Source organism: Cynoglossus semilaevis, chromosome 13 (assembly GCF_000523025.1).
Source record: "Cynoglossus semilaevis isolate Cse_v1.0 chromosome 13, Cse_v1.0, whole genome shotgun sequence".
Taxonomy (NCBI): Eukaryota; Metazoa; Chordata; class Actinopteri; order Pleuronectiformes; family Cynoglossidae; genus Cynoglossus; species Cynoglossus semilaevis.
In genome coordinates, this window is record NC_024319.1 from 16,939,276 (window position 1) to 16,964,880 (window position 25,605).

At 40.7% G+C, this 25,605-nt stretch overlaps 1 protein-coding gene across 1 annotated transcript in view; it reads right to left on the reverse strand.

Moving 5' to 3' along the window:
- Positions 1-7,641: 7,641 nt before the first annotated feature.
- LOC103388792 (zinc finger protein 516) overlaps positions 7,642-25,605 on the reverse strand; it is a 43,132-nt gene continuing 25,168 nt past the window's right edge. The window contains 4 exon segments of the mRNA XM_017037742.2: positions 7,642-10,963; positions 16,618-16,722; positions 19,754-21,127; positions 24,590-25,605. The exon segment at positions 24,590-25,605 is cut by the window's right edge and continues 39 nt beyond it. Of these exon segments, the coding sequence (XP_016893231.1) occupies positions 10,767-10,963; positions 16,618-16,722; positions 19,754-21,127; positions 24,590-25,605 (2,692 nt within the window). The 3' untranslated portion in view covers positions 7,642-10,766.

The window sequence follows — 25,605 nt, forward strand, 5'->3', positions numbered from 1 at the left end:
CATGAACCCCTGGACGTAAGACATGTATAATAATAATAATAATAATACTTTATATTAATATTATAAATTGTTATTATTATTATTATTGTTGTTATTATTGTTATTATGGGCCGTACTTCCCTATAGCGGCAATACTAAAGAGCCTCCAGTGAATAAGTTGTGACTGTAATATTATTGGCTTGTTAACACTGATACATCAGTGCATTTAAGTCTCTTTATGTGGTGAACATGAAGCCACTCTGGGCCTCAAACAGCCCTGTCTCGTTTAAATGAAACCATGTGAGACGTTTAAAGGGGAAATCTCTCTTTCCTGGAACAGTTAACAGCTCATAAACATCAGAAATGGGACAAAGGGTCATAAGCCCCAAAAAAGGACAGGGGGGAGGGAGAACGTGAGGGGGGAGAAAAGTTGTGAACCACTGCTGAAATCTTTCATCTTTCATTCACCACTGGGCACTAGACTATTTTTAAAGACCATATCTGAGGAAATGAACTTGAGTCAAATCAGTCTTTTTAAATGTGATTTTGGACAAAGGATTTCAACATGAGCAGGACAGCTTAATTATGAAGAGAGTTTAATTAAAAACCACCGCAAAAACCAGGCAACTCTGACTATATTTGTGTGCAATGAGTAACAGTAAGACGACCCTCAAGAATGTTCCTCAGTGAATGTAAGGTAAAGATGACACAGAAACACATGAGCTAAAAATAAAATTTAGCCAAAACCCAGCTAAGAGATTGTCAAAGGATAAAGAAACATCGAAAAAAATTTAGTGTCAAACAAATAGTAACAACAGCTAAACATTGGCCAAAAATCTAAAATAATCTCAAAGGAAAAGTGAAATTTAGCCCTCAATAGCTAAAGATTAACCAGAAGAAGAATTTTAGTGGCTTAAACATTGATAAACATTTGTTGATAAATAATTAAAATTCAAAAAAATTAAGATTTTGAAAGGTACAAAATGAGCCAAATATAGAAAAATGTGTAGATAGATAATAGATAATATTTTTTAATAGGTGTTGAAGTCATAAATAAACAAGATTCATCCACTAAAACAAAAACCAAAATTAAAAATATAATGCTAAAGATAAGATCACAAATGGCCATAAATAATGGAAATTCTTACAGTTGAAACTCTGCTAAGAGGCTGTGTCCATGTCTCCAGGCCTCTCTGACAGTGAAGGTTCTAATAATAAAACTTTATGATGACAATGAACGAAGACACGTTTACTGTGGAAACAGAAATGTTTTTCTTTGAGAACACAGCTTAGGTAAACGCCACAGTGTGTGTAGGTCTGCACACTGTCAGTCAGTCAGTGGTTCCCAGGGAAAGCCTTGTACAAGTGAAAACAAACGGCCCACAGCTCACCTCCACCACCACCTCCACCACTCATCCATTAGGAGTGAACCAGGATTCAGATACTCCACCCATCACAGGTGCCAATAACAAGCACACCATTGAAAATTACAGGGGAATTTAGGTCTGCTGGCTAATGGCATTGGCACCGACATTTTGCCAATACACATTTAGCGGTGTGGTGGTGCAGCTGGCCCCGGCGCTGGCAGAGACTGACACATCTCTCTTGAGTCTGTCCAGGAGGGATTGGCCTGTCTGTCAGCAGGACGGCCCCTGCCATTACCCATGATCACCCACAGCTCCTCTGACCTGTTTAACCCACGTCGACCTGCTCTCAAATACACCGTTTTACTCTGTGATTTCTTCTTTATCTGCTGCCCTCCTCCTCCCTCTGTATGTCCCAATGAAAAACATGAGTGGTTTTCTTTACTTTTGTATCGTCTTACAAATAAGAGCTGCATTTAAGCGCTAAACTTCACGCTGTCTTCACTTCTGTGATCCGGACACAGCATCTACTCCCAATCTGCAAAAGAGATGAAGAATAGTAAATACTGCTTAAGATTAGCAAGTACATTTAAAAAAAAACTTTAAATAATTCAAAATTCTTCAGCTGGTAGAACAGAAAGATAAGAGATTTTAATGATTGGTTTGATCGAAAAATACTGTATATATTATGAAATCTACATTTCAAAAATGTGTGTTAGGTTGTGCAATTTTATTGCCAGTGTACAGGAAGTGCCGAGGCCACGCAATATGAACAAACATGTTTGTTTACTGTGTGTATGTCCGCATGTGTGTGTTCCTGGAACAGCTCTCAAGTTAAACGGCTACACTGCTAAAGACCTGACTGTAGTCTATATGGCTGTAGTTAGCCTCTGTGCTAACATACCACATGAGGAGAGTAACAGCTTTAGTCACTAAACTACTAGTCACTACTGACCAGCCTAAACTGGACAGTTGTCAATGTTCTGTGGAGAAAAAGTGAGAACATTATTTTGGGGTTTATTTGGGAGTTCCCTGAATAAGGGAGGCTAAAGAAAAAAAAAAGAATGTTTGTTAACAATATTCTATGCAAAAATATAAAATATTTTTTCTTTACACTTAGTAAGTAAAGTAACCTAAGTAACATAGGTTTACTAAAAGAAAATAAATGAATGTTTTTTTCTATAAAATGTTCTTCTGTTTACTAATTTAGCAGAGCTAAGTGCCAGCCTTTCGTGTAAGTAATAAATTGTAAAAAAACGTTTTAATGTAACTTGATACTTTTGTGCAAAGTAGATTTTTAAATTAGTTTTTATTATTATTATTCATTGTCTCCAAACCTTTTTATATCTTATATCTTGATATTGTACAAACGAAACAGTAATATTGTAGCAGCTTACTCAACTCAATTGGCCCTGGGACCTGCACTACAGACTGCTAATAAAACTAAACTAAACTAAATCAGATAGTACTGTATCTTAAAGGATTAATGAAATATTTGTACTTCAATATAAATGTTATTGCATTAACATTTTAGAAACACCTTGTTGCTGAATATTTCTCAGTCTCCATTTTCACCCAAACACTATCACTGTGTGAATTACCATCCTGTCGTGAGTTCACTCACCTTTGTCACATGTTTGCTGTAGGACTGCGTGACCTCGGTGTAGAAACACAAGGGAAAAGCTCGGCGCCCTTGAACAAGGTTGGAGACCAACGCTAATTACCAGAGAGGGAAGGTGGAGAGAGACAGGTGTTTGACAGAAACACACAGAACAGGCACAGATACAAGTGGAAATATGGAGTAATGAGGCATTCTCTAGGGCCACACGCTGGTGGAGTGGTTAGTGCTACAGCCTTACAGGGAGAAGATCGGTGGTTCGAGCATCGGCGACAACTGACAGTTTCTCTGTTTCTCTGTTACAGAAAAGATTTAGGATTAGATTAGTTGGAAACTTTAAATGACCATGTGAGTGTGAATGGTTGATGTGAATGGGAGTGTGAATAGTTGTGAATGGTTCTTTATCTCTGCTTGAATACTGCTGGTCCTGGGTCCAGCTCTCCCAGTGACCCTATAAGGGATCAGGGTGGAAGATGGATGTAATCTGAATGATTTAGCTTTGCTGGGGAGAATGTTTCATAATCTGTGACAATCCTAATGTCAAAGAGTTAAAGATTTAAAAAAGGGCCAGAACAGATTCCTCCTTCAAAGTCTTTCCCCCTTCGACCCCACCACACACCCTGTTGTTTTCTTCTGAAGCAGCCCAAGTGGCGAGAAAGAAATAATTCATGCGATAAATGTAACATGTATTTTTAAGCCTGCAAGAATCGGAGCAGAGCATTAGCTGCAGTTAAGTATCAGCCGGCGTGGAGACGAATGAAATGTCATTAATGCTAATACTAATCACTTTTTTGGCTATTAAGCACAAATTAGTGAAGGCGATGTTAAATGTCAGGCTCTGTCCTGGGATTCATATAAGAGAGGGCGGAGCGGTGCAGAATAGGTTCTCATTTACATACTTAAGATCCAACTTAATTCTCACAAGGAGTGACAGAAAACGAAGCCGAGCCCTTAAAGCAGAGATGATAATACACACACACACACACACATACAGGCAGGAACCTAAAAACACAAACGTTGTCTGGCGGCCGATTCTTCATTGTTCACGCTCAAGGTCATTTTTCCTCAGCTTTGACGTCGAAAACGTTGTTTCCTTGAATAATTCCACTCAGGCTTTTTCTCCTCCCTCTGGCTTTAAGGTTGTGCTATTTAGGACCAATCATGTCAATGTGGAAAAGAATTAATCCTGCTTAAAGAAAAGAAACATGTTACATGATGGAATGTGTGCTAACCCCCCCCCCCCCCCAACCCCCCCGATCCTGTCTCTGGATATAGTCTTTAGATGTGAGAAGCAGGAGGTAGTTGAAGTAAATAATCCTGTGGGTGAAATACAGTATGGAGAGGAGTTCATTGTCAGGTTCACTTTTGCGAGGCTTGTTTTCACAGAGCTGCTCTGTTTCTGTGCAGCACTTCATATCCAGGAAGAAAATCAAAAGCAGAGAAAAAAAAAGTGCAATTAAAAAGTCTTCACCAAATCTGTGTCGTTTAACCCATCACGACGGTCAGATTAGGCTCAGAGCACTTTCTATGTTCATGTCCATGTTGTTGTACTGGGAGCCCTGGAATACACTGGTTTTGTATTGACTTTGTGCTCCTCTCTCTCTGTCTCTCTGTGTTTCTTTCCTCTGTGGCTACACTCGACTGTGGGAGAGTAAATACCATTTGATATGCATAAACAGCCCCTTCCTATTCATTACTGTCAGAGCGTTAGAGTGCAGGAGGCGGAGGTCAGCATGTGAAGGTCCTCCTCAGGCAGGAGAAACGCCTGTGGTAGCTGTCACTCCTCTCCTCTGCTCCACCACCCCTGCATCTCAACCCCTCCCTCCACCACCTCCTCTTCCTCCCTCACTCTCCTATTAGCACAGGCTCCGGGTCATAACCTTTCCGTGGCATTTTGCGATTCCACCAGCCTTTGATTAGTGCAATATTTACATATTTCACGGTGGAGAGGGGCGTTCTGGTGTCGCACACACTTGAAGTGTTGTAAATGTGTTTGGCCTTTTGCCTGCGAGGTGTGCAGGAGCCTGACTCTTCTGCTGGTTAACTGTAGCCGTCCGGGCTGCCATGCTGATTTACGCCCGAGTGTGTTTTAAGTATATTTACCCCTTCGTTGTACTACTGCTCACTGCCGCTGCTGCGCGGCCCTTGTACACGTACAAGTGCCATTTGGTCTGTGATGTGGCCCTGGTCTTTCTGAGGAGGGCCATTTAGCAGCCATTAGAGAGGGATAGTGCTCCCTGGTGGCTGATATAGATCATGCCCTCTGACTCAGACTCAGCAGCAGCCGTTAACTGCAAAAGAAGCGAGAAAGGAACTTGGTCCGGAGAGATGAACACAGTTCATTCTTAGATTCAGGGTAAAATTACATAACAGACGGTCACTGGTCTGTGGAAACCAATTTTTTTTATTAAAGTCTTCTCTGTATGATTAAAGTAAAAATATATTTTACAAATATGACAAAATCTAGAGCACAAAACTGAAACAAGAAAACGTCCATATCTCCAAGGAAACAGCACACACGTTTGTCTCTAAACCAGTGTTTCCCAACTTTCCCAACACCAGCACATAATTTACATTAGAGATTTCACCTGTGCACTACCAAACACAAAACGTTGCAAAAGTACAAGTAATGATAAATAAAATACTGATTCTTTCCATCAATTTGATTAAAAATCTACAAAGAAGAAGAAGTTAATTGCATAAAAACCTACATTTAAAAAACCCTGTGAATCAGAAATGTAAATAATTCCATGGTGATGCTTATGTTGATGCAAACTTGTCTGTGCATAGCAACACACTTCCTCCTGACATACTGTACAGGTACGAAAGGAAACCAATGGAGAAAAGCAGTTTCCAACACACCTGTCCATCAAATCTGAGTCAGTGTGACGTTCAGCAAATTTTCCACCTCAGTCAGTCTGTCAGTCTGTCAGTCAGTCAGTCTGTCAGTCAGTCAGTCCGGTCCTTTGCGCAGTGTGACAGAAAGAAAAGTTGTCAGCGAACAGGTTTTTCCAGGGAGCTCAGGGCCGTCACGTCTGTCTCCGCCGTAACAGATGAGGTTGGGACGAATGACGGGCAGCTGCAGTCTTCCCTCAGCCCGCAGGCCTGCCTGGCATTAACGTTATGTGCCATGTTCTCAGAGGGAACCTGTCACTCACTCAGCCATCACTCAAACCGACAGACAGATGGCGCACACAGACACCCGACATAAAAGAGACTGGCAGAGTAGCAACAATCCCTCAGTGGTCTCCCTGGTAGTTGAAGGGTGAAGGTTTCTCATCACCGAAACTCAGCAGCGACGGCCACACGTGGACAGCGAGGTGCCGACGCACAAACACCGGAGTCACTATCCATCAAAAATGTGTCGCATGCTATGAAAGCAAACACACCGGTAGCGTGGCACAGGTCTGATCTGTTTTCACCTCATGTTCATGAATCATGAACACTTTCCACGTTCTTGTGAAATTATGTGGAAAGCTCAGTCAGAGCCGGAGGGCAGAATTAGAGACAGTGTGTCGGGCAGCAGCTGAGGATTAATAAAGTGAGTGCATGTGTGAGGATGTTCCCGTTCATTTCTGGTAGATGTTTGTTTTACTCCTAAAAACCAGTTTGTGCTGGTGATTTGCATTTTATTTGTCAAAAGTTGTGAAAAAAACACACAAAGTTCTGGTCTGGAACAGTAACTGCTGGTTTCACAAAGTTCTTGGTAAACCACATGGTTATTACTAGTGTTAGTAAACTGGTGGTTTATTTTATGGTGGTTTTGAGGCAGCATCACTGGATGTTAGTGACCTTTACAGTTTGTTCTTCTGCCTTCAGAGACTTTCCCTTCCAACCAGGTGATGCTGAGCTCTTTAGTGTCATTTGATTTTTTATTTTTTTTTTTGTCTTTTTTGCCATCTTTTTTGGTAGATCCCACTACAGGTATTTTTCACAATAATCTTTCAAGATTGAATTGGGAAAAAACTATCTAGACCAAGTCGTCAGACAACTTTACAGAGTTAATAGACCGTTACCGTCACCTGTATGGGAAATATCCTGAAATATCAATATCATCCAATCACAAAGTACTCTACTGAATTGGTGTCATTGGCAATATATGTTGTCCTTTCTGAATGTAATAGTTTAAACGACTTATCAATAAATTACCCTTAATGTTAATTAGGAATGCACAGATACAGATACCGCTATCAGTATCTGGTCCAGTACTTTATTCAAATACTACAGTCCTGTTCAAATACTACAGTCCTGTTACTCTGAAATGGCCTTTCACCACAACCAGCTGTGGGACAGCAACCCGGTGTCTCATTGCCCTCACAGGTAGTTTACTTATATAGCTAGGTCAAAAATGTCTTATATTATTATGTTATTATTATTGTTATGTCTTATTATTATTATTATTTTATTTATTAAATAATTAGTTGTATTGATGTTGTCTGACAGCAAATACATTTTTTTTATACGGAAATATTTGCCTGCATTAAAATAGCCTCCTGTTAACGAAAGGAAATAAAAGTCCCTTTAATAATAATGATTTGTGCAGAAAACAGACAGGTTGACATCACAGGCCTTTGTAAAAGAGAAAGTTAACTACTTTAATTATTTTTTGTTCTACTTTGTTGTGTTACTGCCGTGAGAGCAAACCAACAAAGAAAACACAGACAAAAAGCTGCCAACAAATTCCAATTTGCGTGTCTTTATTGTGGACATGACATTACATCCTTTTGAAATGATGTACAAAAAGTGTAACAGAACTGAGAATGGCTCAGACGAGGTAGAGCTTTCACGTCAGCTTGCTGGCTTGAAAACAACACGTTACAAAACAAACAGAAACAACCCAGGAAAATCTAATTAAAACAAACGCACCTGTCTGACTATATCATCTTATTCCTTTTTGAAGTGATAATAAATACAAATATCAAGCAAATACATTGGAATAACAATGTCCTCTATGGTAAATTAATCATCAAATTCATAAGGTACCAAATAAAAACTAAGAGACACAAATAAAACAAATAAAGTTTCAAAACCCATCCAAAGAGAAAAGAAACAACATCTGCCAGCACCTGGGAGGGCAGCCATGACTAGCTACTGAACAAATCCTAGAGTTTAGCAGAGGTAAAGACTAAAACACACTCTTGTATAGTCGGTAAAAGAAAGAAAAAATATATATGTATATATTTGCACTGCCGCACCTAGCATTATCAAACTTCCCACAAGGAAACGTAGCTAAAAGCTGTGCCAGGAATCACCCCAAAGCCTCTGAAACAGAACGTCAATATTGAAGTGTGTGTTAGCCGGCACCAATAATAACAACACATTCTCAAAAAACCTTAGCAGAAGCTCGACGACATGAGAACGGTTAAAGCAGTAACCTAAGTCTAAGTGCACTAGTAAATGTCATTTGGTTTCTACTGCTGTATATAAATGGTTTGGTAAAAGGGGAATTACAGATATACACTTCATTTTACATCCACTCACTTGCGCTACATAGGTGTTGTTTTTTTTTCTAAGTCACACTTCGGAGTACAAATTCATTACTGAGGAGTTAACTCTTAAAGGGAATTCTGTACATGGGTATTAGTAGTACACCACTACCACAAAGGTTAGAGTATTCATTTTCAAGTATTTTCACTCTTCACACCTTAGTATACACTGAATGTGTATAATTAGGCATATAATTCAAGCACACAGTACTGTATGCATATCTAAACAACCCTCTGGTACAGCAACTTTTTATCGTTGTGTCAAAACGACGTGAGGTCTCAAAATAGATGGCAAATACAGTACACACTGTACGGGCTGTGTAGTCTTTGACTGTGATGTATTTTTGATCCTACAAAAAAAGATTACAGTAAATTGAGCATTCTCATTCTTTCTCTTAAACTTTTTCGCGGGGAACAGAAACTGGGGAACAGAAACTGAACCCCACAAAATAGTCGTAAAACAAAAATGTTGAGCCCGCCTTCATAAAAGCTAGCAAACTTTAACCAGGCTTTCACTGCATGGAGGTAGGCCAGTATACAAAGCATCTAGCAGGAGGCTAACACACGCACATAGCTAGTGAAGCTGTAAGACTGTATCGAAAGGTTTAATAAGAACACAACACATGCATCAATGCACACACACACTCATCTGTGATGGCTCTAGAGTGTAGTGACCTCCATGTGTCTCAAAATGTCTCCTCTCATGTCAGCCTGTGGCTACACTCTCTTTACTCCTCACTTTCATTACTTCATCTCTTTCCCAAACTGAAAAACGATCATAATTCAGTTTACTGAGTACAAGACTCAGTAAATTCAAATCTGGCTTCTTGTTCAAATAAGAAATTTAAATCTGAAGAAATTAATAGAAAAAAGTAGCAACTTCACTGAGATTAGCTATAGCAAGCTTAGTCAAGCTTAGCATACAGATTGGATAGAGGAAGAATTTGAAATTTGCCACTTCAGGACCTTTTATTCATCATTGTTGTCTGGGAGCCAACAGAAGTAGGGAGTCTTTTAACATTTGGTCCATTTCAGCCTTTAGAAAAAGCACTGGATTCATATTTTTGTTGATATGTGAACACAACAAATTTATTCAGTAGGCTTAATTTTATCCATTGTAAATTTGATTCATTTTTTTTTGTTTGTCCAAGTCTGAGTGCTACTCCCCCTTTTAAGCTAACAGCAGCAGACCCATATTTTGTTTTGCATGTCAAAAGAGACCAAGTTGGTATTAATGTAAGAAAAACAACTCCGTGCCACTCCCACTGTTTTGGTGGCTAACGCAAAGTCAAAGAGTCTGTTTGGGCAATACTCCATGATATAATGGGGTTATGGAGTAAAAACTGCCTCCACTTAGTTCCTTCCTTTTAAATGGACAATAACCGGATGACCATAAAAGTGTTGGGCTCATTTATATAGGCAATTAAAAACGTGCACTCTTTTTAATGAGCACTACAGCAGACACCCATCATTACCATTTTCTCTCCCTCCTTTTCTCTCTTCTCTCTCCATTTCCTTTCTTTCTTTTAAACACAATGTTGGTCTTTCTTTTAATCATCAGATGTACAGACACAGAGAAGTCAACATGGGTCGGAGGGAAGTTTAACTCACACACACACACATACACTCAAACACACACAAAAGACTTAAGCCTTGTCTCCATAACTCAAAACAGTAATAAGAGCATCTTGCAGTGTGTCACATGACTGTTGGAGGACAGATTCTCTGCTCTTCTCTCATCTCCTTCACTACTCATGTTCTGAGAAATGAACTCATTTAATAATCATAAAAGAAGAAAGAGAGGAAGAGGCAACTACAGCAGCCCTGCATTCCCACAGTCCTTGATTCCAACAAAGTCTTTTATTAAGTTCAGTAGATTCTCTCCTTTAAATATTTCGCACAGAGCAATTTTGTCGCTGGTATGTCCAAGATGGCAACCACAGGAGACATCGTCACTTCTGAGGACTTTTGTCCTTCTTCATCTTTCACCTTCTACTGCACACATTTTATTACAGTGCGTCTCGGCAAGTCAGATGTTCAGATGACAAGGGTCCAGGTGCCCAGCACACCACATAAGTCATTCTTCATATGCCCCCTCTGAGGCAACCTTAAAATAACACGAGCAAACGTTTAATCCTAGCACAGCTTCACCTCAGACTTTGTTAAAAAAAATCTTCCATCAGTTTAAAAGGAGAGGCTCAAAAGTGACATCCTGTGCCAGAGGTTCAAATCCTTTTTTTTTTTTTTTCAAAAATAGCCACCGACATTTTTGGGTTCCTGATTGGTCTAGCATTGAGTCCATTGATTTACATCAAGGTTTTACGGTAAATGTTGCGGCATTGATGGGGGTTTGGCAGACAAAGCCTTTGCCTCCTCCTGGTTCAGTAGTGAGTTGCGTGTGTCTGGGTACTGGCTGTTGTCAAAAGGCATGTGGTGGACACTCTGGACATGTGTCTTTAGGTTCCCTTTCTGAGAGGCTCGGTATGGGCAGAGGTGGCAGCAGAATGGCCTCTCCCCTGAGGAAAGAAAAACACAGAATTGGTGTATCAGATAAAGGACTACAAGGAAATAAATGTACAAGTGACAGTGGTGTTCAGAGGATTTGGGCCACAGTTGTTTAAGCCAGAAATACAGTCATGGGCCATGGCCCGCCAGTTGATTACTGTTTATAGTTTTAATTATTTTCTTTACATCAGTAGTATACAATTTGAATTTAGCATTGGTTCCTTTTTGGGAATAGTGGTTCCATCATTTTATTCAAGAATTCAGTCCTAAACTATTCCAGAGTCTAACTTTTGCTAACATTTTTGGTTGCAACCATTTTATTGAGACACATTTGATGATAGTTAAACCGAATCTATTCTAAGATTATGTGCTAGATCCTTCTGAAAACAATCAACTGCTTTCTATACGTGTCGAGTGATTTCAGAGCTCTTGAAGGATGAGTGTGCACTTTGCTAAGAATTTCAAAATCCTCTGCTAATAGCCCTTTGGGAAACACTTATTGTGTGAAAAATAACTATATTATGTCTATAAACAGACGAGTTGCGGGCTCTTTCAGTAATTTATAATTTTAAGTGGTTGATCAGTAATTACCTGCCTGGAAATATGGTGTGGTTATTCCCAATGAGCCTGACACATTTAGGAAGTCATTGGTGTGTAATCAGCAATCTCAAAAAAAAAAAAAAAAAACATCTTGATGCAGAAAGAAAAGCCTATTCTAAGTACTGGACATATACATTGGACTGGAATATAATCAAGGATCAGTTTGTATCCTCTGAACCTTGAGTGGAGACATTACCAGTAAATGGAACCACATTGAGCTGCTGCATAAAATGTAAAAGAAAACAGATTTGGCTCAAGGCCTTTGCACACCACTGTTCACTCAATACAATGACATCAACATGGAACAAATAGCGAAAACAGTACGACCGGAACAAACAAAGACAACCTAAAACCTCGACACATGATGATGTTCGATCGAAACAAGGGAAATGAGATGCAGGTCAAGACAAAGATTTTGGTTTACACTTAACATTTAATAACATTTAATAGAGAACTCAGTCTCTTAGTTCTGACCCAGATGGACCCACTCTTCCTTCTTTGTTTTCTGCCATCTGAAGAGAAGCGACACACTTCCACTTTCTGAACAGTCCTACTTTACTCTGTATTCATTTCTCTCAATCACCCGACCACCATCACACACACACACACACACTAACATTTTTCTAATTAGACTGACCTACAATGGCACAGACACCTCAAAAAAAAATAAAAAAAATAATAATAAAGTAAGCAACGAGCACCTGAACAAAACAAATGAGATTGCCATTTAATTGCACCTAATTATCATTTTGATAAATGGAGGAATATCAAAGAGGGAAAACAAATGACTCCCTATGCCCCCTCCCACACCCCTCTCCCTGAAGAAGGAACAGGGAAATATAGTTGTTATCATACATCATCAGTAACACAACAGAGAGTAAGAAAGAAGGGGAGGGGGCGAGGAGAGAGATGAAAAAACAAAAAAGATCTAATTAATCACATATAATCAAAAAAAAAAAAGGAGAAGGAAACAGCTGGGAAGATGAGCGAGGGTGAGACATGAGAGGAAAAAAAGCGAGGAACCTCCACAACACCATCCTGTGAGGAAACAGCGCTGACGGGACCGCTGCACTATATTATACTAAAGGTTATCGTCACCGTAAAGCAGCGTCAACACTACGTCTAATTGGACCCCTCCGCTCTGCCTGCTCCCATCATTCATAGTGTGTGGTAAATTCAAGTCCATGTGGGTGGGTGTGTGTGTGTGTGTGATGTATGTGACTAATTTAGATGGAGGAGTGGCACGTTAGAAGCAGCTCACTTCGACTGTCAAATCAGAGCGTGTCTCCATCACTGACTCAGAACGTCATTACAGGAGGAAGTGGGCGTACTGTATATTCATCATCAGCCTTATTTTTATCCGCACTGGCGCCCTCTCCGGGTGTCATTTGGTGATTATTGCCAATATTAATTAATCTTCTGTGAATGAACTAGACTAACTATAAATATGTGCAATAAGTTCATCATCTTCTTCCTTCAGGGGTCACCAAGGTGGATCATACGCCTCCACCAGCTCCTTTTCTCCTCCACTGTTACATCAACCATCTCCATATTCTCCTCCACTATATCCATGTACCTTCTGGCGACTTTGACACACTTTTTTGTACCCAGGACCGGTCGAATGGTACCGTGCCAATGACCCCTGCTTTACAGTACTTCCCACATGGTAGCGCCATCTCTAACATCTCCTCAGCACAAGTCCAAACCCTCAACACAGAGTTCTGTTCATTCCCAGTCCATCCTCATCACTGCCAACCTCAGACTGACCACTTTTTCTTGACCCATAACTTTGAACCTTGTTTTGCATTTGAAGTGACACTTCTCAAGATGTCAAGGTGGAAACAGACATGGATTGTCAGAGTATAGTAAAGTATATAACTATAAATCAAAATATATATTATCTGTAGGCAGTGGCACTAAGTATTTACCCTTTATTACCATTTCAGTTAAACTGTTATATTTCTAATTTTATTTCCAAACTTTATGATGTATGTCTGTGTAAGTTCTCTGTCATTTACGATGCATCATTTTGAAGAACTACAATAACAAAAACGCTGTGCTAAACTTCCTGTGTTTCAACGTTCCACTTTATTATTACTAGAAACAAAGCTATTTTTAACTGTGGCTGTGAGTACATTACAGCTGCCTTTATGATGCAATGTATCTGTAAGCAGTTGAACTGATTCCAAATGTGAAAGAAACAGCCAAACTGCTTGTAATTGGGCCATTATTGCAGACATGTGGCTCATGTTGTGGTCAGCTTGTGGTTCAGACCTGGTAAACAATCGCAGCCCAAATGACTTCATTCAATGTTATGTCTAGAAAAGAGTGAATTAAAACCTGAAAGTCACTGTGAGGTATCGATACACACAGGGTCAAGTGTGATCCAGCAACATAAGAAAAGGAAAAACTTCCGCTGAGAGAATGTGAGGTGTTAATGACCCATGACTCAAGCACAGGAGTTTCCACATGTGACGTGCAGAATGTGTGGTACATTACACAAAAAAAAGACACAGCATGCAAGACTCACACAGATGCACAGGCAAAACGCAAAGCAGCAAATTTGTTAGGAAAACATGCAGAAGCCATGGAGGGAGCCCGGTGATTAGCCTTTGTGCCACATACTTGTTTGGGAGCTTCAGAAGCGGTGGTGTGAGCGTCAGCACCTCTGTGGACTCCGTTAAAATCAAACCCAACTGTGAGGGGAGAAGGAGGGCAGGGGGGTGGAGGGTGGTGGGGAGGGGGGCATTTGGTTAAAAGCTCATTCACACAAGCATTACATTTTATTTTCTCTCTCTCTCTGTCTTTTACCACCACCACATTTGCCACCAGCAGCACCCTTTCGCTAATAGAGGGGAACTGGCAGTGAAGATGATGATGGTGATGATGATGATGGTGGTGGTGGTGATGATGATGACGGTGATGAAACCTGGTGGAGGCAAATCTGTGATTTAATATGACGCATGTTAATGGAGGCCTCGGGGTGGCTGGCCTTTTCTGCGTGTGCACGTCCATGCTGAAAACAACCGCTGGTGACAACATTAATTACAGCCAGAGCAAGTGTTTACAGAGCTTGTGCATAAGTGTGCGTTAATACAGTGTGTGTGTGAGTGCGCGCGTGTGTGTGTTTGTTGATGTTTACAGCAGGGCTTGGGGGGAAGCTGAACACTGCATCACTTACCATTTGGCCTCTGTCACTTAGAATCACTCTCTGTGCCACATATCATTCACACTCTCCATAAAGAAGCTACTTAACTCACTGTCTACTGTGATCACTGCCAACCTGGATGATGGACATGACGGGGATGAGGAGAGAAAGGAGACGTGGAGAGGAGAGGGAAGTGGAAAAAGAAAGGGCAGAAATCCAAAGGAATATTTCCAGAAAAACAAAACAAAAAAATGCACATTTTCTTAAATTATATAAAGTTTTGTGGCAGTTGATTTTTAGTGTTATTTAAATGGACAAAATGATTAAAAGTGATTTTTAAAAGTTTAGTCAAAATCTTTGAAATACATTAAAAATAATCTTCATCTGTGAAACACCAAAGGTGACTAGCTGCCTATTCCTCCACCTGCTTCTAAATACTTTTTGGTTAGAGTACTTCTTTGGAGGATGTCTTTGACTTTCTTTAGTATAAGAATCAAATCATGTTCTTTTGATTTTTCTTCTTATTTAGTATTTGGGAAAACAGAAAAACATGACATCGAGCCAGATCGAATCCTGTTGCACAACTTTGAAAAGTTTTTAGTTTGAATGTGATGGATAGATTGGTTGTTTATTTTTAAAGGTTGAAATTGAGATGGTGGTGGAGAAAAAGAAGAAACGATAGTTGGAGATGGGAGAAAGACATTAGAGAAAAAACAGAATAATTTGACGAAAAGGAAACGAAGAAGTTGAAGCAAAAGGTACAGGAGAAAAGGACAAATTGGTGGGAAAGGCAGTGTGTCTAAATCAAACGGTTTAGTGAATGGCATCGGGACACATGCAAATGGATTCACGAGTCTGGCGTGGACAAATGCTGTTCTGCTTCATTAGAATGCACAATTCCATCTCTCTAATTGACATGTGATTAATAATGTATACAATTTGTCACAGGTCAGTATCTGGAGCAAATCATGTTTCAGTTTAAAAAATAGAGATAGCTGCCCGGCCCTGGGCAGGGGGGTGGAGGGTGGGGGGGCTCGCAGACTGGCTGTCACACTCAACTGAACAAAAAGATGTGTTTTGATTTATTTTGGAGAAAGCAGGAGCTACAGCGGACGTATGGAGAGCCAGGCGATGAATAATTGTCGGGGATGTGAATCCGCTGTGCATATATTCTCTACATCTCATTTCTGTGTAGATAAATAGTGGTGTGGGTGATGATGCGTGTACATGGGTGGCACTGGAATGACTGACTGTTGAAGGAGTGGCAAAAAAATGGGAACATCGAGTAATACATGAATAACAAGTGGCTAATGAGGTTGTTCCACAGGTCTGAGGCGTCTCTATTGCACAGTACAGTGCAAGAAACTGTCACTGACTTTGTTTTTTTCCCTCAGACCTCATTTGTCATTTTTTGATATGTATTTTCAGGAACTAATGATCTTGCAGCTTGATCTCCACTCATTTTTCCCAACCCTTGCTTTCTTATTGCAGTTCTTCATAATGCCTGCCATTACTTACTTTTGAAACTCAGGTCGAAGAGTCAAGAAAAACTAGCTAAGCTTTAAAGGAAATGAAACCAATTTATTTCGGTCCCCACTGTTGTCATTGTAGTGGATGCAGGAATTTTTGGCAGCACACCCTCTGCCATTTTTCTGCAACTCGTCCTCAAACTTCAGGCTATAGCCTTGAAACGACTGCTCCTTGTTATTACTTAATTATAAGCTCCATAATCTTTTAAAAACACATTTTTTATTGATGCCTGTTAAAATGTCATTTTAATTTTTATTTTAAGTTGATGGATGTTTGTTTTTACTCAGAAAACTTCTCTGTGTGATGTAATCTCTGCTACAGCACTGTAAAGTTGTAATATATGTTTTCTTCTTTTTAAACGGGTCTTTAGTATTAGCTTTAATTTACCTGTATGAGATCTCATGTGAGTGCGCAGGTGACTGGGCTGACTGAAGCTCTTCCCACACTCCTGGCAGACATACTGACCCTGTCGCATCAGCGATCTCAACATCCCTGAGAACAGAAAACACAGAGGAAAAACCAGTTTACACAACTGGGAAAAAAAGTTTCAAGGCAGAATCTAAGTCATTCTTCAAACCTCTACTGACTCACCCATTACCATTGGTAATTTTGCTTGTAAAGATGTAAAACTACCAAAAAAAAAATTTACACATGGATTGTCTTATTAAATATTACATCAAATTGGTCAGCACTGGTAATGTACCCTTAATTGTATTTCAAGGTCCCTTAATAGGTGATGTACATTGTTTAAACATGATCTATATATTCTAAATGAATCCTTTCATATATATATATATATATATATTCTTTTAATTCCTTTACCTTTCAACTATGATACTAAAAAATACTATGTTTTATGTCAAAGTTTTGCTGTGACTGTGAGTTTAGTCCAGAGTTGGAGACAATTTCACGCGGCAGTGTTTTATGCTGTGATTGAATGGAGACATAAAGGTCAGCAATGGTCAGAGAGTGAGTGGGTGTGTAAAAAGCACACAGTCTGGTCTGCAGTGGTGCTGGTGCAGGCAGAGAGAGCAGCATCAGTAGTAGTGGACTTGTGTGAGCATCATTAGTATGTCTAATGTGTCATTATGAGCAGCTAGCTCCAGGGGCTGGACTGCAGCTGTCACACAGCATCATCTCAGAGGGTGACAGCTACACACATACACACCCTCACACACACACACAAACATACAAAATCAGAGGAGTGCATAAATTACAGGCAATTAAAACTCCCTGGCTGTGATGTGCCCGTTCTACTGCCCGTGTGTCACATGTCAGGTGTATGTGTGTGTGTATTTCCAGAGATGAACGTGTGTCTTTGTCACTTGTACCCTCACTCGAAAGTCACATTATATCGGATGCATAAGTTGGCCTGATTTAAAAACTGACCTAAATGTCAACAAAAGCTATTTGTTTAACTGTGTTAACTTCACCCATTAATCCTCTCATGTGTCACTTATAGTATGTTCCTGGTTGTTGTTGTTGTTTTTTCACTCAGTCAGTGTCTTCCCATTTTTTACCCATCAATATAACGTTTTGACTTTAACAGTCTGCCGAGAAGCAAGAAACAGGCATTTTTTGGTCATTTCACAAAGTTTTTCTGAAAGCTCCTTCTACTCAGACATAAAGTCATAACTCAGGCTGTCACTGATCCTGAGAACATTCCTGATTTGTTTTTGAATTGATTTCTCCAAGATGAGTACAAAATGGTGAGCACGTCATAGTTTGCTCCTTTTCCACCCCTTCTTGACACCCACTGTCTGTTCAGAGATCAACAGCTAAGGAATGAAAATCCCGTTGTGTTACTGGTATTGGCTTTCAGGTCTTTTTAGCCAACTTTGAAATGTGTTGCAAGCTTCTAAATTTTTCTGAGGTCAAAAAATACAATGACCTTTGTCCCTGAAAACATATAATACATTTGTGTTTATTTAACCTGGGTTGCAAGGAAAAAGCTTTTCATTCTGATGAATGTGTCTGTTTGTTCTTTTAAAGTCTAACTCAGAGGTAAATATGCAGTTCTGTGACCTTCTTTGCTGACAGAGAACAGGAATGTGTGGCTACAAATCCCAACAAGACACGTCAGTGCTGGAAGCATTCACACAGGCCTGTACCTGGGCAGTGTCCTTGCCAATTATCATGTATATCATTGTGTTTGCTTAAGCATACATGTAGAGAGTGGTGGATGGTAGAGGAATGGACTCTGACAGGAAGGACAGGGAGGTGGAGGAGGTGACAGAAAGAGTCTCTGGCAGCCCAGCTGATGGCCTTTGGATAACCTACCTCTCCTCTGGGCTGCCAGCCATGATCACTGACACACTAATGAAAAGCAAGACAAAGCTAGACGGCAAACACAAACAGACTCGCACACATACACTGGGAGAAATAAAAAAAATAAAAAAATTGACAAAGAGAAAGATTTCGTTGTTTAAAAAAAGGTCACTTTATAACATGTGACTCAAAGGGCTGAGGTAGAGCGTGATGATATGTGCCTGGACATGTGGCAGCGATGGCGTACGTCTGCTCTGAGGCTGTTGTCTCTGACCCCTGGCTTCAAACAGCCTCCCCTGACCTTAGAGATGAAACTGAAAATGGGCAGATAATATGGATGTTTGGTAATGACCATTTTCAAAACAGCTGGTGGGGTAATTATTGTGTCTCATCTCGCTCTTTGCCTCTCATGTTCCCACTCGCTCTGCTTTGCCCCCTCCCTCCACCGCATCTGTGCGAGGCTTTCGTCAGGCACAGCCTTGACCTAAACAGTTTGTGACAGCTTTCTGGGAGAGCGGAGCTGGCGACAAGGCATGCCTGGCAGACCTAGGAGTACCAAAGGTTCTCTCACGTCTTTCACAGTGACAAATATAAAAGAAAAGAAATAAACACCCACGCAGAAACATCCAAGACGACACGCTGCCCTGTACTGGCTCGTATATCAAACCCAGTGACCCCATTTAATGTGTCCCCCACATTCATTATCATGCAAATCCAGTCAGAATGAAGAAGATTGCAGAACATGTGCATTACGTCGTTTGTGCCAAATGATTGATCATTCATGGCAGAAAGCGAATGTCTGTGTGATGGTAAAATACACCTGGACCTGTGTGAAAGCAGCTTGTGTTTCCTTATATCTGAGTGTCTTTTCTTCCTGTAATGTAACAACTGAAAGTAACTTAAAGATGAGCTGCTCAGTCTCTGGAAAACATTTCCCTTTTACTCATGACATTTGGCATGTTCAGCCTCTCTGGTTCTATTGTGTGTGAGCTTGTGACGAGGAGTGTCATCCAACTTTCTCATGATGCTGCATTTTCAGTGCTATAAATTTATTTAATCGTTTTTTTTTTTCCAATTCAACAATCTTCATTCTGTTAATACTTGAGGTAAAGCTAGGGAAATCTAATAATTTCTTACCTTATTCTCCATTAGGAATTAGTTTTAGGTGCAATAATAACTATGACACTGAAATAAGGCTTAGTGTACTCCATTATATTGCAGTGTGTACAAAACGGTGAACAGAATAACTTCTCACCAGTGGGATCCATCATGGTGTTGGTAGAACCCCAGCAGTGGTAGAGAGCAGCCAGTTCGTGAGGGCTGTAGTTCTTAAAGAAGTTGAGGATGTCATTTGGCATCTCTGGCATCTTAGTGATTGGCTCCTGCTTGCCCTCTCTAGTAACCTCTGAAGGTATTAAAGAGGAACTAGAGGAGGAGGAGGTGGAGGGGTTATGGAGAGGGCCTCGGTGCACCTGGGATGCTCCATAGTTGTGGCCCACTGTGGAGCTGTTGGTGATGGAGCTGGGCCTTGTTGCATTTGCCAGACTATGGCTGTGAGAAGAGGGAAGCTGTTGATAAGTTGACGAGCCTCTGGCACGACTGTACTCTGCCAGGCCATGTTTGCTGGACAGCATGAAGCCGAGGCCTTCTTGGGGCATCACGTATCGGTCAGCTATCTTAGAGCTGGTTGCAGAGCTGGAGCTGGGAGATGAGGAATGTGACGAGACGCTGCTGCTCTTCTCAAAAGAGTTGTTCAACCGTGAGCCTCCACTGTGGTGAATGTCAACTTTAGGTTTGAAACCAGAAGAACGATGGTCCACTGGGTGCCTGACACTGCTGCTGGTGCCTGGACGTTGAGGAACCCTTACAACTTGGGTGGCTGATGAGGATGAGATAACCCTGGAGGATGATGTGGAAGGGTTGGACATTGATGATGTTGTTGGCGATGATGACAGCGACGACGTTGATGATGAGGATGATGAGGATGGCATAGCTGCTTGACTGGCTGGCTTGCTCTTCTTTATCACATCACTGGAGGATGTTGGGGGCCGAGTGCGCCGGATGCGCATCGACGGGGGCAGTGCTGGACACTCTTTTCCTTCCAGGACTGGAGGAGGGCCAGTACGTCTTCTGAAAGAGGATAAACTATCCCTGGCGTTCTTTGAGTTATTCCTAAAGGCCCATTTAGGAGCCAGATTTGAGCTACTGCTGTTGATTCGGTGAGCAACGGTCTGGTGCATCCAGAGCACCTCGGGGTAGCTGGTGGTGTGAGAGCAGAATGAGCACTTGTGGCTAGGCAGGCTCTTTGAATCCACAGTTAAGGAGGCTAAACCCCTGGTGCCGTCTGCCCTCACACAAAGATCCACAGGGGTCATGCTAGAATCGAGTGGTGACGATCGGGCAGAACGATTAGCCACAGGAGGGGCAGAGTTGTTAAGCCCTGTGAGAAGGGCTTTCTTTAGCTTAGGGCATCCACTGGGAGTGCCTCTGTCTGAGCTGGAGCTGGTGCTGGGAGTTGGACTGGGTCGGTCCTCGTGTGCTGGCGGGTGCTGAAGGCGAACATGAGTCAGATAAGCCTGCGATTCCGAGGTCACAAAGTTACACAGACTGCAGACGTATGGCTTTTCATCTGTTAGGGAGAGACATGATAACATAAAGGTCAGTGACTGCAAAGTGAAACATGAACAGCATACCACTCTTCCACCACTCAGGAGCCACATCTCGTTCACTCAGAGCGTATTTCTTCAACATCTTGCAATTTCTGTAAATAGCCACCAGGCTGTAGTATTTCTCAACCTTGTTTTTTTCTTTCTGTTTTTTTATTTTATATTTGCCAAGAAACTTTCTTGAATAAATAAAACATTAAACATTTACGAATAGATTTTGTTAGTGTAACCATTTGAAACAAAAACCTTTGTAGCAAAATATACATCTTACAAAAACAATTTTCTTTTATAAGGGTTTTGGGGTGCTGTAAAGAGTGATGTATACGATGCACTTCCAAGGACATGATGCAAAACAATCACAAATAGTAAAAAAAAGGCATAAAAATATTGAATGCTCATTTACTCATTATTTTCTGGACAGCTATCATGTAGAACTAAGTTGGATATCCAGACACGTGCCTTTGCAAAGTCTCCACCAGAGGGCGTACATGTCCCATCTGTCAGCCCATTCATTTTTAATCCCTACCTTTCTGGGATTCTGTACGAAATTAAACATTCTAGCAATTTCACCTTTACATAATTGATCAGCTGGTTATTGTTTTAATTTACTACAAAAATGTGTATTTTTTTTTCTGTTACACAACATATATGTATCGTCCTTACAGTCACTTAAATTGGTTACAGGACAGAGAAACGTTTCCATCTGACATAAATATAGAAGTTATGTTTCCGCCCCACCAATGACTCATGTTTTTTAATTCAGGTATTATTGTCCCCTCCAACTACCTCTCTCAGTTTTACAACACCACTAACCTGCCATCTGTTTTTCATTTGGCTTCCTGTTGGCAACACTGGCCAACAGTCACAGCCCAGGCTCAGCTCAAATCAAATGCCAGCATTGGGCAGTTTGGCAGTCCTGGTGGCAAGACTGATGTGTCCTGTTTTATAAGGCACACACTGTTCTTGTAGTAATAAATCAAGCAATAAGAATGGTTTTAATTAAAGCACATGGTTGAACAACTCCCTGGTTTTACACATATTGTTAAACATTGTGAAACATGCCAAATGTATCCAGCTGTGAGTAAGTAAATGTGCAGAATTCTTTTGGTTCATACAGAAATTCTGAAATTATAAAAGGTGAATGAAATAGCTTGACGTTTACATATCGACATAAATCTATCTGATAAAACTGATTCAGTTTTGCCAAAGTGACTCGCTGTTTCCTGTGCTAAATTAAACTTGGACAGAGGCTAACAATTGCATTTGTCTCTGTTTTGCAGAATATGAAATATAAAGTATACCCAGACATGATTTTCCACACACACAGGAAACTCTGCCTCCGCTTATTTTTATCCAAATATGCAGCAATACAGCTGTAAGGGACATCAGACTGTTTGGGATCTGAGTGTCCTCTGACCGTCTCTTTCCCCACGGCCTGCATCCCTCTCCATCGAGAGGTGACTATAAATAACCAATTCCTCAGGCATCAGGCAACCTGACTGGTTCAGTGGTGAAAAGAGTGGCTGAGTGACAGTGGACAGTAGCCACAGGAGGGAACCTTAGAGATTAGGGCAGTCCAAAGGGAGAGGGGGAAAAGGTGAAGAGAAAGAGATGGACAAAGGCCTTTATGTGTGTAGTTGGGACGGCTTTATGAAATCTTACTCCTCTGTAAACTAGGTCGAGCTGAGACAAAAAAAGACATCCTAACTACTATACAAACAAAGACATATTTCATAGGATGAATAAAATATACTTGATTTATATCTGATATACTAGTACGTTAAAGGTGGGCTTGGTCAAGCTGAGGTATAAGCATGAAGATTGTCTGTGGTGTTGAAGAAACAATACATTGACTCATGAAATAAGACAACCACACCTACGACTGGCATGTTTCTATTCAAGTCAAATAATTGCTTGTACTGTAATACAACAAACAACATCAGTGAAGAGTGGTAGGAAACATAGAGACAAATTTCCAAGGCAAAGGCACAAAAAAAATCACACAAAGATAAAGGGGGTGAGGGGAGTTTCCTGAGACAGGAAGACCTGAAATAGCACACAGCTCAATCAGGCCTGAAGAAACACTAGTGCTGCTGCTGCTGCTATTTTTGCACGTCTGTACTAACAGAAAGGAATGGAAACAATAACTGCAATTCTTTTCTATCGCATATCTCCAGACAAAGAAATATTTTAGGAGTGTTGGGAAGTTGATGGAAGACAGACTCCTCTTGTTCAATACACACAAAATCCTTTCTTTAGTGTATATTCCCTACATGATTATGGATGTTTTGACCGTGCATAGAAAGGAATTCTATTGACTTTTTTCTGCAGTGTTAACTGCCTCCGAAGGTGAAAAAATGACAGGCATACCAAAAATGACCTCTGCTCTACTGACATACCACAAAACGTTACATCTCACTGTAACAATTATTATTCTGTAATACTGCAACACTGCCTTGTTGTGAACAGGCATTTTAGCATACACTAAAGGTTCAATTGTCTGATTTAATAGTGTAAGTGTAAAAAGAGTCTTTAAATCGCTAAAGCGAGATGTAATTACAGTATTTTGCCACGTGGTGTCTCTAATCCCCACTGTCAGGAGACAGATAAGCTGTGGAGCTGCACCTACACAAAGCGCATTTCATCAACAGATGTTTACTACACAGTGACACAGCCAGAGGCCTGAGTGGGCGGCTGGAAAAGAGCGAGTCCTTTCTGCCACTAAATTCCTGCAGTGTCTTTACACTGTCCTGCATTTTAAAGATAGTAACATTTTTTTCTAAGAAAATTGTGATAAAATCAAGCATTAAGTATTGATGTGTGCAGTTGACTAAAAAATCTTAAGATTTTATCAGTATAATAGATTATTAAGTTTATAAATTGAACATTATAAGCAAGCCAAGTTAATCTTTACTTCTTAAGTATCTTTGTATATACAAAAGAAGAAACTACCAGTAAAATTATCAACAATAGAATCAGGTTGTGCTGTCAGATAATATTACATTTTAATTTATTTTATTTTTATATTTTATTTGCCAAATATTTAAATGTTTCTTAAAATATTTTAAACAATCCAGTATGAGTGGCGCTATGATGATGCATTATTAACCATAACCATGGAAGCAGCACATCTGTGAAGTTACGCTGGCATTTAAAAGTGACTCCGCAGCCAATGGGCAACATTAAAAAAAAAATAGAATTGTAGACATAGAATGTGTTTGGTTTACAGGCCTGTTTGCAGTCCATATCTTTGACAAATGTCAGTTGTTTTATCTAAAGAGAATTTAATAACAGCAGCCACTGACTATTGAGCAGGTCAAGTCACGTTTTTTTCACTTGAACTTTATTTGAACTCTTGGCTGCTAGAGATTGGTGTCACACAAAGTTAAATAAAGTGATACATAACTAGGCAAATGTTGACTAACCTGAAAACTCTCCAGAGTTTGAGGTTCCCATCTCTGAAGCCTGACTTCCAAGTGTAGAGGCTGGGGGAGAGTCTCCATACCCTGGTGTGCAGGGACGACTTGGAGAGCCTGACTCTGGATCACTCATGGAGCCCCATCTTTCTTCCCGAGTGGCTTTTTCCTTTTCTCCCAAAGATGCTCGTCCACCATCCTTTCTGTGGACTCGTTGGTGGACCATCAACTGATGACGACTGCGCAACACCTTCCCACACTCAAAGCACTCGTTGGACTTAGAGGGAACTTGAGATTGTGACGGTCGTCGTCTGTCTTGACGGGACGATGGCCTGTACTCCGAGTCACTGAGATTCTCCGGTGTCCTGTCCCCTGAGGAGCCATGGCCATAGCTGCTACGTCTGCCTGAGTTGCGTTTTCCATGACTTTGCAAGACATAACGACTGCTCTCCTTTTCAAAAACAACAGTGGCTTCAGCCAGGGCATCCTCCACCAAACTTCCTCCACCATTCAACACCTTGTAACTGGGCTCCACTGGCTCCACAATCCTTCCTTTGGTGGCCAAATGCCATGCCTGGTAGCTACAGACTGGATCAAGCTCTGGGATTCTTTTACCCTGATTCTTCTTTAAGTCTTCTTTCTCATCTGTGGTCTCCTTTTCCAAAGGCTTAATGTTTAAATAGTCTAAAAATCGTTTTTTAGCAGCAGGGGAGTCTTCATCATCCCTGGGTGTGAGATGGCTCTGAGATTTCTTACCATAGTTGACATTATGAACCTTTTCATGGATTTTCAGGCTTTCTTTGTTGTGAAACAGGTTCCCACATTTAGAGCACATGTGATAAACAGATGTAATGGCGAATGTAACAACTTCAGGATCCTGGGCAACATCATTGATGGTGGCTGGAGGTTCGGTTAAAATTGATTTGGACCTTGATTTAGATTTGGTGTTGTGCGTTTTCATGTGAGACTTCAAAAACCATGCCTCACGAAATCGTCGTCCACAAATACGACAGCAGTGGTCCAGC